Below are 14,440 nucleotides of genomic sequence, written 5' to 3'. Positions count from 1 at the left end.
CGCAACCTTCCGCGGGTTCTCTGCCAAAGTCGTTTCGCTCATCATTATCGAATTCCTGGTCGCCGCCGCCGTACCGAGCTTCTTCCCACTCTCCAGCGGCGGCCGTTTCTCTCCGCGAATGCGTAATCCTCGCTTACATCGATAAGAGGAGATCCGAGATGGTCACGGCAGTGTCGGAGGAGTTCGGAATGGCTCCCTTACCCCCATCACGCGATCGCTCCGTACGTTCGTCTGATATATAAGTGAACCAGCGCGCCGATTGACAGAACGTAATCCACAGTCACAGTCGCGTTTCGAGTTTTGTTTCTTTTTAACGTGGATGCGCGACATTCGTTCGTACATGTCATCGCGAGGACACGCGAAACACGTGCTTCCGCAACGTCAACGCCGCGCGCCCCTTTCGAGCGCCGGCCACGCAACGACGCGGATCCAGCCAATATCTGTCTCTTTTCTCTGTTGAGTAAAAATTCATTGCGAGAAGAATTACTAAACGGCGTGTAATAACGCTGAGATAATTCTGTTAATGAGTAAGGAAGGTATGAGAGAATTAATTGTCGTTGATTTATGAAATTTAATAAAAAGATTTTATTCCAAGAGAAATGAGACATGTTATATGGCGCATTGGCCAATTCTGATTCATGCCTACCTTTCTGACAAATTTCTCTCGGAAAAATATATAGAGGATAATATATATAGAGGACAAAGAGGAAGACGAATAAAAAGAGAAGTTTTAGTATAGCTAATAGTACTCGAACAGGAGAAAAAAAAAATTCGAGAGAAAGATGGAATTAATGCGTTCAAGATGGGGGATATGTATGATTCTCTTTTTGAGCCTGCAAATAGTAACGGAAGTCAGTGGAAAGAGACCGGAAATTATCCTTGCGGAAGTCCTTGCAAAGCCCTTTGTGCCCCGAGAATTCGCCTCACTGGAATGCATCCGCGACAGTAAAATTTATCTCGAGGAACTTGAAAAATATACACCATGGGCGCTTCAAAGTGAGTAGAATTAAAAATTGATACGGTAATCAACATAACATAGATGCATAGCCTCTCGCGGACACCGGTTACATTCATCTTTTAAACATAAATTTAAAACTATTATCAGTAATTTTGAGATCAGAGAGATTCGTTATATTTGTTATAGATATATATTTCTTATACTTGATAATTTTGAAAAACGATTTTTATCGATCAATAATCAATTAGCTTGGAGACAAGATTAATTTTTTTACAAAAATCCATAATTTGACTGGCATTTTAGATTCAGTTCTCATATATGTATATTGCGGCTTGACTGACCTCATAATTTTCTCATCTTACGAGAGACTTTGAATATATTTTTGCATATATTGAAATATATAAATTCATATTCTATATTGTCATATAATTATTCCATGTACATTTATTACATTAATAATTATTATCCTATTTACAATGTATTTATTTTATTATTATTATATATTAGGGCTAAATCGATTGTGTAACAAATAAATTAAGATTGTCATTTTCTTGGATCCAAAAAAGAGAAGAGAAAGTGAAAATAATTCATTGAATTCCAAGAAGTCATACATTCTTAGAATTTAAACCTGATTGAACAATATAATATCATATAATCCTCCAAAAAACCATTTATTTAAAAAAATTATAAGTCAGTAATTATCTTTAACAATTATCCTACGCATAATTTGTGTAATAATTGTAATTTCTTTAACGCATTATTTAAAAATATTTAATTTCCAAATTTAATTATAAAAAAAAAATTATATAATATTATACTTAATCTTCTGAAAAGCTCCTTGTCTAAAAATCGTAATTTAATAATTGTTTTTCGAGTAATATTGTTCTACGCACATTTGATAATAATCATTTTTTTCTTTATCTCTCTGTGTGTATGAGAATAATTCGAGTGAAAAAAAAAAAGATAGCGCGAGGAGGAAAACGTTATATAATCTTTACGTATTGCTTTGCTCGTTATGCGCCATGTAAGATCACGGAATGATTGCAATTGTGCCATCACGTTCAATACAATTATCGGACATTGCACGCACAATTCTCTCTCTCTCTCTCTCTCTCTCTCTTTCATAAGACGTTATCGGGCATGTAAGGCATTATGTATGATATCGCGTGGATACACGTGGAATGCATATCACTAATTAATAGATATCAATCTCGTCGGTTTAAAAAAAAAAAAAGATTGCCCGATCGACCGAGCGATAACTATGAAGATTATATTTTTTACTGCGATACGATAGTTCAATGTACTTTGTAAACGAGGACGAGTTGTGCAAAAGTGAGATGTGATAAAATTTTACATCACCTGTTTAGATTCGCAAGAGTTCGTAAGAATAAATTTCGGGAATCGACCGTCGATTAAAATTGCGTGATTTCGATGCGAAATAGATATGACATCAGAGATCGACATCAGATTACAGATGCATTCGAGGGAGATGATATAAGTTGAATTTGTGTACGATCGAAAGAACCTTGTATCCATTTTTGCGGACGCGAATTATCGTCTCCGTGACACTTGGACTAGCATAGATTAACGAATGACATTGATGTGATTGATATTAATAGCGTAATGTCAATCAGTGACAGCATCGACTGTTACAAAGCGTTTAACCCACGCGTCATTGTTAACGCATATAAATCCCGCTATTATGGATCACCGCTATTATAGAGCATTACCGTTTTGCATTTTATGACAGCTTTTATCTCGCCGGCGATAATTATTTAGCGGATATGTTTACCATCGTCATTCTTACGTCAATGCGCAAATACAGTATTTAAAGAATATAAATCCATATAAACATTGATGCACTTTCATTTCTCTTGACACAAGTGTCAAACTTTCAAAACAAATGTCAAAATTTTTTCATTGATATATCCGCAATACGATAGTCCTCTGATCTTTAAATAATTTTTTCTATCAATTTCTCTTTATATATATCGATAAATTAATAGTAATTTACTTAATTAAATATATATATATATATATTACGAGAAGAATTTAATCGCAAACAAAAGATTGATCAATACTTATTAAATATTTTAGAAATTAAACAACTATTTAAAGTAAAACAATTAATACAAAAAATTCTATCAAATGAAAAATATCATCGCCAAGAAGACTGATTTTCCAAGGACCGGCGCGGCGATCGCTTGCTATGTTTGGAGGAGAATTATTAGCGTAAAGCAACATGTCGTTGAGAAAAAAATAATTAACGATTCGCCGCGCGTAGGAACAATAATATTGACCGATGTAATTGGTATGTGCGTCGTACGCGCGAGACCAAACTGGGTCAGCGAGATGCATCCACGAGGCCGATGACCGTCCTTGTGTATCAGGGATCGCCTGCGATCGATCGATCAATCGATCTTTCCCTGGCCTGTAGGTCACTTAATTGCCGATCCGATTAGTTTGCGCGATTCTTTAACTATTGTTTGTACAAAAGACAAGTGTAATTAATGGTAGATTTCGAGCATCAGAGGGGTTCAGAAACGCTCACAGGCCCCCTTTCTGCTACAATAAAACAGAAATTTCACAAATTTTAGGAATAAAAGATAATTTATATTTTAATCTCTCAACTATCTTTGTTGATTAAGTTCCTTTTATCAGGAGTTTAAATTAACCGAGGACATTAATCCGCTATCGCGGATGTCGCGTAATCTACATAAAAAACGCTTGCTATCGCACGTTCGGAAATTTAAAATTCGCGATATATAATTTTTCGATACGAAGCTCTTTTCTTCCTTCAATTTAATCAATCGTTTAGCAGCGCGCGATTCCACGGATCGTCGCCGATATCAACGCATCGCGCGATGCACTTCCGCAGCTAATGCACTCGCGACATTGACGCTGCTCTACGTCACAGCGCGATCATAGATAGGGGGTACAGAGCAAGGGATCGCCTTGAAATCACGTACGTTTGTATATACGTTGCGGGAAAGATGAGTAATAATATAAATCATAGAGCATGACGTAGTTCTCTCCCAGTACGCTTTAATAATTTATCGCTAGTCTCATAGAATTGAACGTGCGACTTTGATCAACGCAAATATCTGTTTCAGCTGTGTATCTCTTGCCGCATTGAATTTAATCGTTTGAAATTTTTCCTCAATCTAATTTGTTTACCGCACGAAGCCAATGGAGGAAATATATAAATGGAGGACTTGAGATATTGGTTAAATCTTAATTACGTATTAATTATAAAAAATCATAGAAAACGAGATAGATTTCAAAACATCGCATCATAGAAGGCATGGGAGATAATTGATAGAAAGTCGAGATTATAACGACAGAGTTAAGACATGGCTTTAACGGTTTCAGTTTTATTTTTGTTTAAAAATGCATATTATGATAATTTATTATAATATGATATGTCTATACGTGGCAATGGATATTTATGCATTCTGCAACGATAACACGGAATTTAATAAGCGATTAAATCTTATTTGGACTTTGTAAGGGAATCCATAATCGACATTCAGCTATCACTATTCTCTTTAATTGAGTTAATCATGATTCCGGATATTCAAATGAGAGAAAAAAATGATGTTAGCTGATTGTAGCATGGATTGAGGACAGAAGAACGCCTTGACTACACGTGCGCCTGTTTCAACCGGTTTCAGACTCTGTGCTTATTACAAACGAAGTGAGCGGGGGCGAGAGGAGGGGGAGGAGGGCGCAATTGTTAAATGTCAAAGCCGGAATGCCGTGAATATCGTAACAGCCGGAAAAACGTTACAATAAGCGACGCATCGATAGTAGATTGGCAGTGGCAAGCTTTGCAAAGCGGAATTAATGCAGACGGATTGGAGATTACGACTTTGTTCGTTGATGCTCTTTTTACGCACGCTCAATTAATTCCACGTCTCTGACAGCATCTTTTATCCCACGTCTCATTTTTGTCGTCGCGGAGATAAAATATTCGCTAAAAAAATTTTGTATGAAATATTAAATACATACTTATTAGAAATTCTTAATAATTGCAATGACAGCTTCGATCTTTTATTGCACAGCTGATAAGAGTTCTCGCTCGCTCGTTGAAATCTCTATTTGATTATCAATAATGCTGAAATTCTGTTTGTGTGGAACAAACGTTCGACGTTGTTTCTTTGTTCCAGTGTACGATGCTTCGGTTAAAATACCATCCGGCGTAATCACTGGCAATTATAAACAGCTGGGCAATTTCGACGAATGCTTACTCGTGAAGAACGAACATGGCTTTGTCGGGCAAGCTTGCAACGCGGCGGTGCAATTCGAGATAACCGCGGATGACGGTGCATCGGAACGCGAGTTGGACTTAAGTGATTTGCTCCTGAATGTCGCGATCGCGTCGGTGAGTTCGTATTAATGAATCATTATAGACCTTATCGTAAATCTAAAATCTATACATCAAAATTTATAAATTCCTCTACTTATATGTATCAACTAACACAAATAATTTAAATATGCCGAATATGTTTTCTTAATTTTTTTTAAATAAATATAAGTATTTAAATCTTAAAAAAACGATACAAAATAGTGTCTAACAACATAAAAGAGATTTATAAAAACTATTAAAAAAAAAAATCCACATTTAGAAATACTACATTTTATAATTATATAAATTATATAAATTTATATGTTAATTAGAGGTAAATTAAATAAACTTTTCAAACATAAAATATTTAACTTTAATTTTAATTTAATATTAATTGATTTTATTTATTTAAATTTTATTTCTTTGCATAAGCATTTATTCTAAATCTCAGTAAAATATAATTTTATTTATTCAATAAACAAAAAAAAAATAGGATAACTAAATAAATAAAAGCTAAATATTTTAATATATTTTGTGACATAGAATGCGACAAAATGGACGTCCGGTAATACGGTTGATTACACATGGATGTGGTGCGTTCCATCCACGTGTAACTATACGGAAATTCAGGAGGCTCTGGAACTCGAATTTGATTCATTGAAAGTTGAAGGGCGTGTGGACATGATCGTTAGCGTTCCTAAGGAATCATGTCACACCATAGAGAGCGTTAACTCAAGCTGGGATCACGCCGATGTCTGTTACATGTAAATGCAACTAAATTATCTAAGTATCGATTTTTTCGTAAAGTGTGCATAATGTAAGTAACGAGAATTTCGAAAATTTTAGAGTGATTCTTGCATTCATCGCATTCCTGGTTATAGCCAGTACGGTATACGACATTACGGGACTATATCGGAACATTACATCGAAATGGAAAGGTATAAATAACTATGTAATAGCATATAATAAAGAGATATATGTGCTTTATACACTATATATAAATATACAGTGTGTAACACAATATATGTAAATGTAATACAAATCGTATTTAGCTTTATTGTTTAAAATTCTTGCCTTCGATATTTTTATGGCATCCGAAAGTCGTGATTATACACCTGTATGTACATATATGTATAATATCAATATTTTGATTAATTAAAAATTTATCAATGTTTTATTCTCACAATCTATCCTATCTCCATCATTTTTATTCTGAACTTTAATGTGACTCAATACTTGTCTTTAAACTCTGCTTTCTTACTCCTCACATCGTTCTGTGAAATTCCGTGCCGTCTTTTCCTAACTGCTGACGTTAAATATTTTGATTCATTGCTTCTCATAAAATGTACGGTCTTCCTTCCTCGTGCATTAAATATTGTATTAAATATGATTTTGAAAAAAGATACAAAGGACAAAATTTCCGAAACTAATGGCAATAATGATTCCTCGCAGTTATCTTTACATCGTTTTCTTTGTACACGAACGGGAAGAATCTGTTGCGGACTGATAGACAGCGTGAGGCTATTAGCTGTTTAGATGGCATGCGCTTTATCTCTATTTGTTGGATAATATACGGGCACACGTATTACCTGGAGGCGGTTGGTGTCAAAATGAACCTCACGCAGATTGTACGAGTGAGTTTCTAATAATTTTATACAGTTTCTTATGAATTGACAGAGGAAATTGCATCTATTTTCCAATTTCTATCACCAAGGAAGAATTGATTTTTTTATATTAAAAATAAATAATTAAAAAATCGCTTTATTCTTTCATATAATCCGTAAAGGTCTGCACCTTTAACTTTTGTCATTATTTTTATTATCATAACAAAAAGATGCATCACGATTGGAACAGCATGCTGGTACTCAACGGGAACATCGTCACAGACACTTTCTTTCTTCTGAGCAGCACTTTGCTCTCCTACAACGTACTATTGAAGAAGGAACGAGCCTCAAACTCATGTTTCGATTTTATAGGGCTTTACATTCATCGTTATATAAGGTACGTGTATATATATATATATATGCATAAACAAACTAGCCTGTCTCGCAAAATCCTCTGCAAATTAAGTTTCACAAATACATGCTATGCCCTATAATTATATTCATAGATATCATACGATACAATTTAATTCTGTTTTTCTTTCTATATATCTTTTCAGAGTGACACCAGCCTACGCGATGATGATCGGCTTCTATGCCACGTTGTTTTATAAAATCGGAATGGGACCGAATTGGGATGCATGGGTTGGTTCCAATAAGAACTTCTGTCGCGAGAATTGGTATACGAATCTTCTCTACGTTAACAACTTCGTCAACGTGCCAAACATGGTAGATTATCTCATTGATTAAGATTCCTTTAAGCATGTCCTTTACTATGTATATTTTTTTATTATTAATTATCGTTCCAAGTACAACGATTTATCGACTGTGTATGTGTGTGTTGAATCATAATTAACGACTATTTTCTATATAGCCGCGGAGTTGTATATATGCCATTGGACAGTCTATATAAGTGCTATATCTCTCTCTCTCTCTTTTTTTTTTCGCTGTCCGTGTAATTTTTATTGAATATTTTGAATTATTTATTATTCTTTTTAGTTTAGTTTTACTAAATCTTATGTTATTTTGCGATCTCCGGCTCTTTTCGGATTTCCCCGATTTTTTCATCCACGTTATGAAGATATCATCCTTTTCTTACTTTTCTTACGTCTGCTTCTAGTGCATGTCTCAATCTTGGTACCTTTCGACCGATATGCAGCTTGTCTGGCTATCACCGCTTGTACTTTATCCTATGCTGAAGTTCAGGAGCCTCTACTTCAACATTATTCTGTTTACTTGCTTTCTTCTCTCGATCTTAGTGCCGTTTGCTATAACATTTATACATCAGCTAACGGGCACAATGCTCTACTATAAGGAGTGAGTGCAGAATTTCAATTCAATTTTTGCTGAGAAATTATTTTATTAAAATTTTTATTTAAGAACGTTCTTATATATGTATCCTTCAAATTATTTATTTTTAATTTAATTTAAATATTTTATATATACTTAACATTAAAATTTTGTTATCATGATATGTAATTTAGATCTATGTTGTTGCAATTTTTTTCACATTGAAAAAGTCATGAATTAATTATCAAGTAACCATAAAAGTTTGGATCATTTTACGTAATCACTATTTAGAATTATATTTCTTGTGCGAAAATAGCGCTTATAAAATTTTTTGTCGGACTTGAATCATTCAATTTAATGATCTCAAGAAATGTTTTGTAGCCAGATGAACGTCAGTCAAGTATACCTGGAAATTTATACAAAGGTGTATAATAGATTTGGACCTTACGTCATTGGATTAGGCCTTGGGTATGTCTTATATAAGACACAATCTAAAGTTAAGCTACGCGTCGTAAGTATATCATTTATATATAATTGATTTTAGTATGTTTATGTTTTTCTATTTAATATTTCATATCAAAAAACAAAATTGACAAAATTTGAGAGCATCCCGCCCCCACAGATTAAAAATAATATATTATATTTTATATAAGATTTATTATACATATATTATATAAAATATTTTAATAGATATAATACATATTTATATGTATATATTTTAAATTAAAAAAAAATGAAATAAATTATTATAAAAAAATCATCATGTGTCATATATTTTTTATGCACAGAGCCATGTGATTTGCGGTTGGCTGATTGCCATTCTCATCGGTTGTTCGGCCATTTTCGGACCGCGTGCCATGTATTTTGAAGATCACGAATACAATAGATTGGAGGCAAGTTTTTATGCGGGTTTTCATCGGCAGACCTTCGCGTTATCAGTCTCCTGGATCATCTTTTGCTGCGTTAACGGTTATGCAGGTAATTAAAACGTGCGCGCTCACGAGATAATTACTAAATCGGATTGTGTCAACATCAGTGTCTAGTGTCTAGACACTTCTCTCTGCTTATGCTGCCATTCATTTTTTCAAGGTCCCGTGAATCACTTCCTTTCTTGGTGCGGATGGCTACCGCTGAGCAAATTATCTTATTGCGCTTATTTATGTCATTATGTTTTTCTACTATCCGATATTGGAACCGCTCGTACCACCGGCAATTTAACATCAATAAATGTGGTGAGTAAGAAAGATGAAAATAATAAAAACTATCTTAATAAAAGTAATAAAGATAGATGTACATCAATAAAAATAATTGGTTAAGTTATTGCTAAGATAAAAATTTTTCATAATACATCTTAATTATAAAAAATGCGATATCTAATAGTTAATGATAATTAGTAAACAATAATAATTTTATCATAATTTAAATTTTCTATAAAAATCTACATGATAGAAATAAACATAAGATTTTAAGTAAAGATAACGAAATAGTTTAAATTTTAAAGTATATATTATCGTTTATATGCAAACATAATTACTAATTTTTTTTCAAAAATTTTTATTGCTATTATTGCTATTACTGTATTTGATTTTATTTGAATTTTTTAATTTACATATGATACAAATATTGATCGATAAATATTGATAAATATTGATAAAAACAAACACTGATAAGTTTCCCCATTTATTTTGTCAGTTGCGTGCGTTTTTCGCCAATTTGATGTTTACGATGATATTATCAGCCATATGGAGCCTCTGTTTTGAGATGCCTTTTACAAATATCGACCGTATCCTTCTCTCTGGCCGAAAATCGTCGAAACAGCGGAATTTCAGACACACAACGGACTCTGACAAGGAGATCAGTCAATCGAGGAACGAGCTTTCGACTACATATAACAATGATAATAATTCGGAAAAAGATATGGTCTACTGCGATTCTACAGAAACCGCTGACGAAAATCGCGAAAATAGCGTAGAACACGAAGAAGCAAAAAAAAATATCAGTAAAATTTATCTTATCAACCCAATTAAATGCGACGACGCACAAGACATGAATACCCACAAGAGAAAATCCGGTTATGTCAATGTCGATTTTTACCGTACTTTCGATGAACGATCAAGAATGAGTTCGAGTGGAAAATTGTCAATAAACATCGAGTCTGCTGATATCATAAAACCAAGTCATTTTTCAAAAAATAGAAAAATTAGCATATGATTATAATAAAGCTTGTGAGCCAAGAATATTCAGTTTTATAGCAAGAGAAATAAAATATAAGAAAAAAAAATATATATATATATATGTATACATATAAGAAAAAAAAGTGCGTGATATATAATAGTGATTTTATATATTTGAAGAAATGAATTACAGAGAGAATTAGACTTTGTTTACAATCCACAATAAAATATCTAGGAATATCGATAAGTACATAGTATTAGCTATGAAAATGTTAAATAGACTAGGAAATTATGTATACAATTAACTCAATTATATTTTTAATTGAGTTTTTAATTATATAGTTTTTAATTATATTTTTAATTGAGAATTATATAAGAGAACTACTTCTCTTTACTTTATCGATTCTTAGTGATATTAATGATTAATGATTTGTATGATTATTGTGATATATAATGCATTGTTATTAATAATTATAAGAAAATGTTAGATTGTATATTGTAAGAGATTATATACTGTTAAATTATATATTGTATTATAAATTTTCGCGCGAAGAGAATGTATAATCCTTGATGTGACAAGGGTGAAAGCGACCATCGATTTAATCGTCATTACTTGCAGTATTGATAGAGTTATAATCAACAGACGCATTTAAATTTACGTTATAAAAAAAATAAAACTTTAAAGTGTTATTTAAAGAAGCTTCTACAAAATTGTGAGCAACATATGACTACTTATATTTTAAATAATAATAATATACTAAAAATAAGAAGCAAGAAAGATTACCTCATATTCTCTCACTCAATCAGCTTCTACTTTTATCACCGAATTATTTTGACAAAGTAATTAACGTAAATAGTTTTTAACGTCTAAACTAATCTATCTAATATACTTTATAACAGTCTCTGGGTTGAACAAAGGCATTGATTTTTTTTTTTATATATTAATGAAGATATTAATTGTAAGCTATTCGTGAATAAAAATACAAATTTGAACGTCTTGATAAAAATTCATGAGCACCCTTTCGACTTGACTCGAGGAATCAACCCGTCACAATTCCGAAGTTCATTGCCAATAACCCGTATCGTTGTTTATTTAGGTCATCTCTTTACCTCTCACATTTCCCTTCTTTCACACGCGCGCAATGCGAACATATGTATTGTACCCTTTAAAAGAGAGAAGCGGCTACTCTCTCTCCGAACAGATTCGAGCGCTTAGCGGCCTAAAAGTAAGCCGAGAAAAAAACAACAATGCGGAGTCTGTGCGAAGTCTATGGAGGAGTAATCGATATCCCGACTCGATACGGCCGACGGAAAATTTGTCCTTTATTCGCTTTTCGGGAAAGATCATTGCTATTCAAAGAAAAAGATACTTTAGAAAGCCGCAGTAGAGATCTCGATCAAATGTTCAAGTGAAGAGAAAAGAAAGTATTAAGCTAATGTATATGGAAATTTAATGACATCATTAGCGAACGAAGGGTTGATGCAAGAGCAATCGTAACACGCGTGAAAGATACCCCGGGGACACATTCGCTACCGTGGGAAAAAGAATGCGAATTTTCAGAAAACGTTCTATTAAATTCAATTCAATTTGCGTAAAGAAGTTTCTCATGTTGATATAACGGTGATTAACAAAACTTTGCCCGCAGATGTATTTCTTCATGTCAAAAAACACATTAAAAAATTTTGACATTAAAATAAATTGTATAATGATGAGAGAGAGAGAGAGAGAGAGAGAGAGAGAGAGAGAGGAAAAGTTAAAATTTGTACTTTAATAAAAATTAAGAGATCTGTCTCATTCAATTCTATTCGTTATTTCTTGCCAAATTATTTTCTTTAATTATTATCTAAATATGTATTTAATTTAATTAATAAGTAATTAATTTAATTAATAATTAATATTTTATTTTTAATCCGTTCAGCGTTAACAGTATTTACCTAAGAAATTTTCGCCTTTATTTAACTTAATTGACAAATAATTTATCTATCAAAAAAATTCACCTGCAAATTTTTCGCTCATTTAATTCTAATCTTATCTAATTAATCTAATTATATATATATATATTTATTATATATATTTATACCTAAAAATATTTTTTTTGGTCTTACGTTCTTGTCAAAGGGTTACCGCAGCAATCGTAATTGGCCGATTGCACATTTGACGGCGGGGGCGGGGGCGCGTCTATATCTCAATGCATCTCATAATTGCGAGAGAATCGGCGGCGTGTTACGTCGTTACGTGAATTAGGGGAAGCAGGGGAAAACTTGTGCCGAGGGGCGCAGGGTGCGGTAGCGAGACGCGTTGCCCGATGGTGGCACCCTGTGGCGACAAACAGAGAGAATACATTTCACCCAGATCGTCATCCTCGAGGTAGCAAGTGGTCGACATCTGCGTGGCCCACCGTTTTCCGCAATGAAAACGTAATGAAACGACTGCTGGCTGCCGGGACATGCAGTCGGAGATATTTATCTATTCTTTCTCCCGCGCTCTCTTTCCCCCGTTCGTTTCTTTTTTTTTTTTTCACGCGCTATTAGCATGCACAATGAGATGCGTAAATAAATCGGCATGTAAGCATTATATATTCCCCCAGATATGTGTTTATATTTATAATATTATATAGGCGTGCGTTGATTTATTATAATTAAGCTAAAATGGGATAAAATCTGAGTGTCAATTCAGTCCGATCTATTTCTTTATTTTAATATCTGTTTTTGATAAATAATTTATATGAGAAAATTTATACGATACAAATTTTATATTTATGTATTACATTATTCTCTCGTTATATTATTATATCTTGTAATTAGTAAAGTTAAGTTTATTAATCATAGAGGGATAAGCTTTAATGTGATATTATATTAAAACATAAAAACGTTAAATACATAAATTAGTTAAAAATATGGTACATTTAATTGTAAGTTTGTTAATAAAATCATGATACCAGAAACTCGGTCAGTTTTTCCTGAAAAACTGTGCAATTCCGAAGAAACCAAAAACGGAAGAGATTACGGCGTCGTGACTCATTTCCGTCGCGCGTTCTCCAATTTCGACAACACGAGATCTTCTATCGGAGCTTGTGCGAAACGCTCGGGACGAAACAGTTCGGCGACTTGGCGCCAACCGGGACGATCCGGGTATTCCTTGTCGACGAAGAGGACACGAAAAAATGTTCTTTTTCGGCGACATCGAGCGAGACTAGCACGCGTCGCCATCGCGCCCTGCAATAAAATGTAACCGGAGGCGCTAGGACAATAGAGTCAAAAGAAGCCCCTCCTGATTCCGAAACGCTTGCTCGGCACGCGGCGCAAGATGCAAGGAGGACGAATCCCGAAGAGGGATATCTGGCGCGCACGTGGAGAAGCTTTTCCGCTCCGAGTTTCGTCGCGCGAGAGATATTTTTTAATACATGATAATATCAGACGAGAAAGGCGACACTCATATCGAGAGAATAATTATTCAGCGAGCGAACAGTATGTTTAGAGCAATAAAGCTACGCGAATTTTTTTGGGGGCCAAGAGAATGAAATTGTATTTTGTTTATTTGGGAAAAAGAAAGAGGATAGTCTCTACTATACATGTTTCTTTTCATTAATTATATTCATTGATTATTATACTTGTGACTATTCTTTCACTGTACATAAAATTAAAAATATTTCTGCATTTTTAACTTCGAGTCGATCTTGATGAGAAAACACTTTCTATTTTTTTTTTTTTTTTTAATTCTTGAGTTTTACTTTTATTATATTAGATTACTTCATACTACTAACATTCATTTTTCATATCATGTTAATCTTCGCAGTAATTATAATATTCGCTGAAGATTATTATTTGTCTCTCTCGTGCAATTAATAATTTCTTGAATCCCAGGTGCAAAAAAAATTTTCAAAAATAACGATGTTCATTTAATTATTATTTTCGTTTCTCCTTTGCATATGCAAAGTGTGAAGAACCCCAGATTGTCGTGGCTTACAAAGAGGAATTAGGAGGAGGAAGGGGCGGAAGGGAGGGAGGGAGGGAGGGAGGGAGGGAGGGGGAGGGGAGGGACAAATCGGCGCTTGGTGCAAGTGTGAAA

At 33.6% G+C, this 14,440-nt stretch overlaps 2 protein-coding genes across 3 annotated transcripts in view; one reads left to right on the top strand and one right to left on the bottom strand.

Annotated features, from left to right (window-relative positions):
- The window catches only part of LOC126854339 (4-hydroxybenzoate polyprenyltransferase, mitochondrial), a 43,335-nt gene that overhangs the window by 7,621 nt on the left and 21,274 nt on the right, over positions 1 to 14,440 (bottom strand). The gene's annotated exons all lie outside the window — the stretch shown is intronic.
- LOC126854333 (nose resistant to fluoxetine protein 6-like) lies at positions 182 to 11,394 on the top strand. Of its 2 annotated transcripts, none has more exons than XM_050600920.1 (12): positions 182 to 996; positions 5,128 to 5,342; positions 5,850 to 6,070; positions 6,153 to 6,244; positions 6,759 to 6,940; positions 7,141 to 7,307; positions 7,468 to 7,636; positions 8,028 to 8,224; positions 8,579 to 8,708; positions 8,986 to 9,175; positions 9,287 to 9,429; positions 9,890 to 11,394. In XM_050600920.1, exons 1-12 carry the CDS (start codon positions 783 to 785, stop codon positions 10,406 to 10,408), a joined length of 2,439 nt encoding a protein of 812 aa, XP_050456877.1. In that variant the 5' UTR covers positions 182 to 782; the 3' UTR covers positions 10,409 to 11,394. The 2 variants fall into 2 exon arrangements, with proteins under 2 accessions (XP_050456877.1, XP_050456878.1); XM_050600921.1 differs by lacking the exon at positions 182 to 996 and adding an exon at positions 3,836 to 3,923.

This window comes from Cataglyphis hispanica, chromosome 14 (genome assembly GCF_021464435.1).
Source record: "Cataglyphis hispanica isolate Lineage 1 chromosome 14, ULB_Chis1_1.0, whole genome shotgun sequence".
In the NCBI taxonomy this organism is placed as follows: domain Eukaryota; kingdom Metazoa; phylum Arthropoda; class Insecta; order Hymenoptera; family Formicidae; genus Cataglyphis; species Cataglyphis hispanica.
The sequence above is the reverse complement of the archived record's forward strand: the minus strand, read 5'-3'. Positions and strand labels throughout refer to the sequence as shown.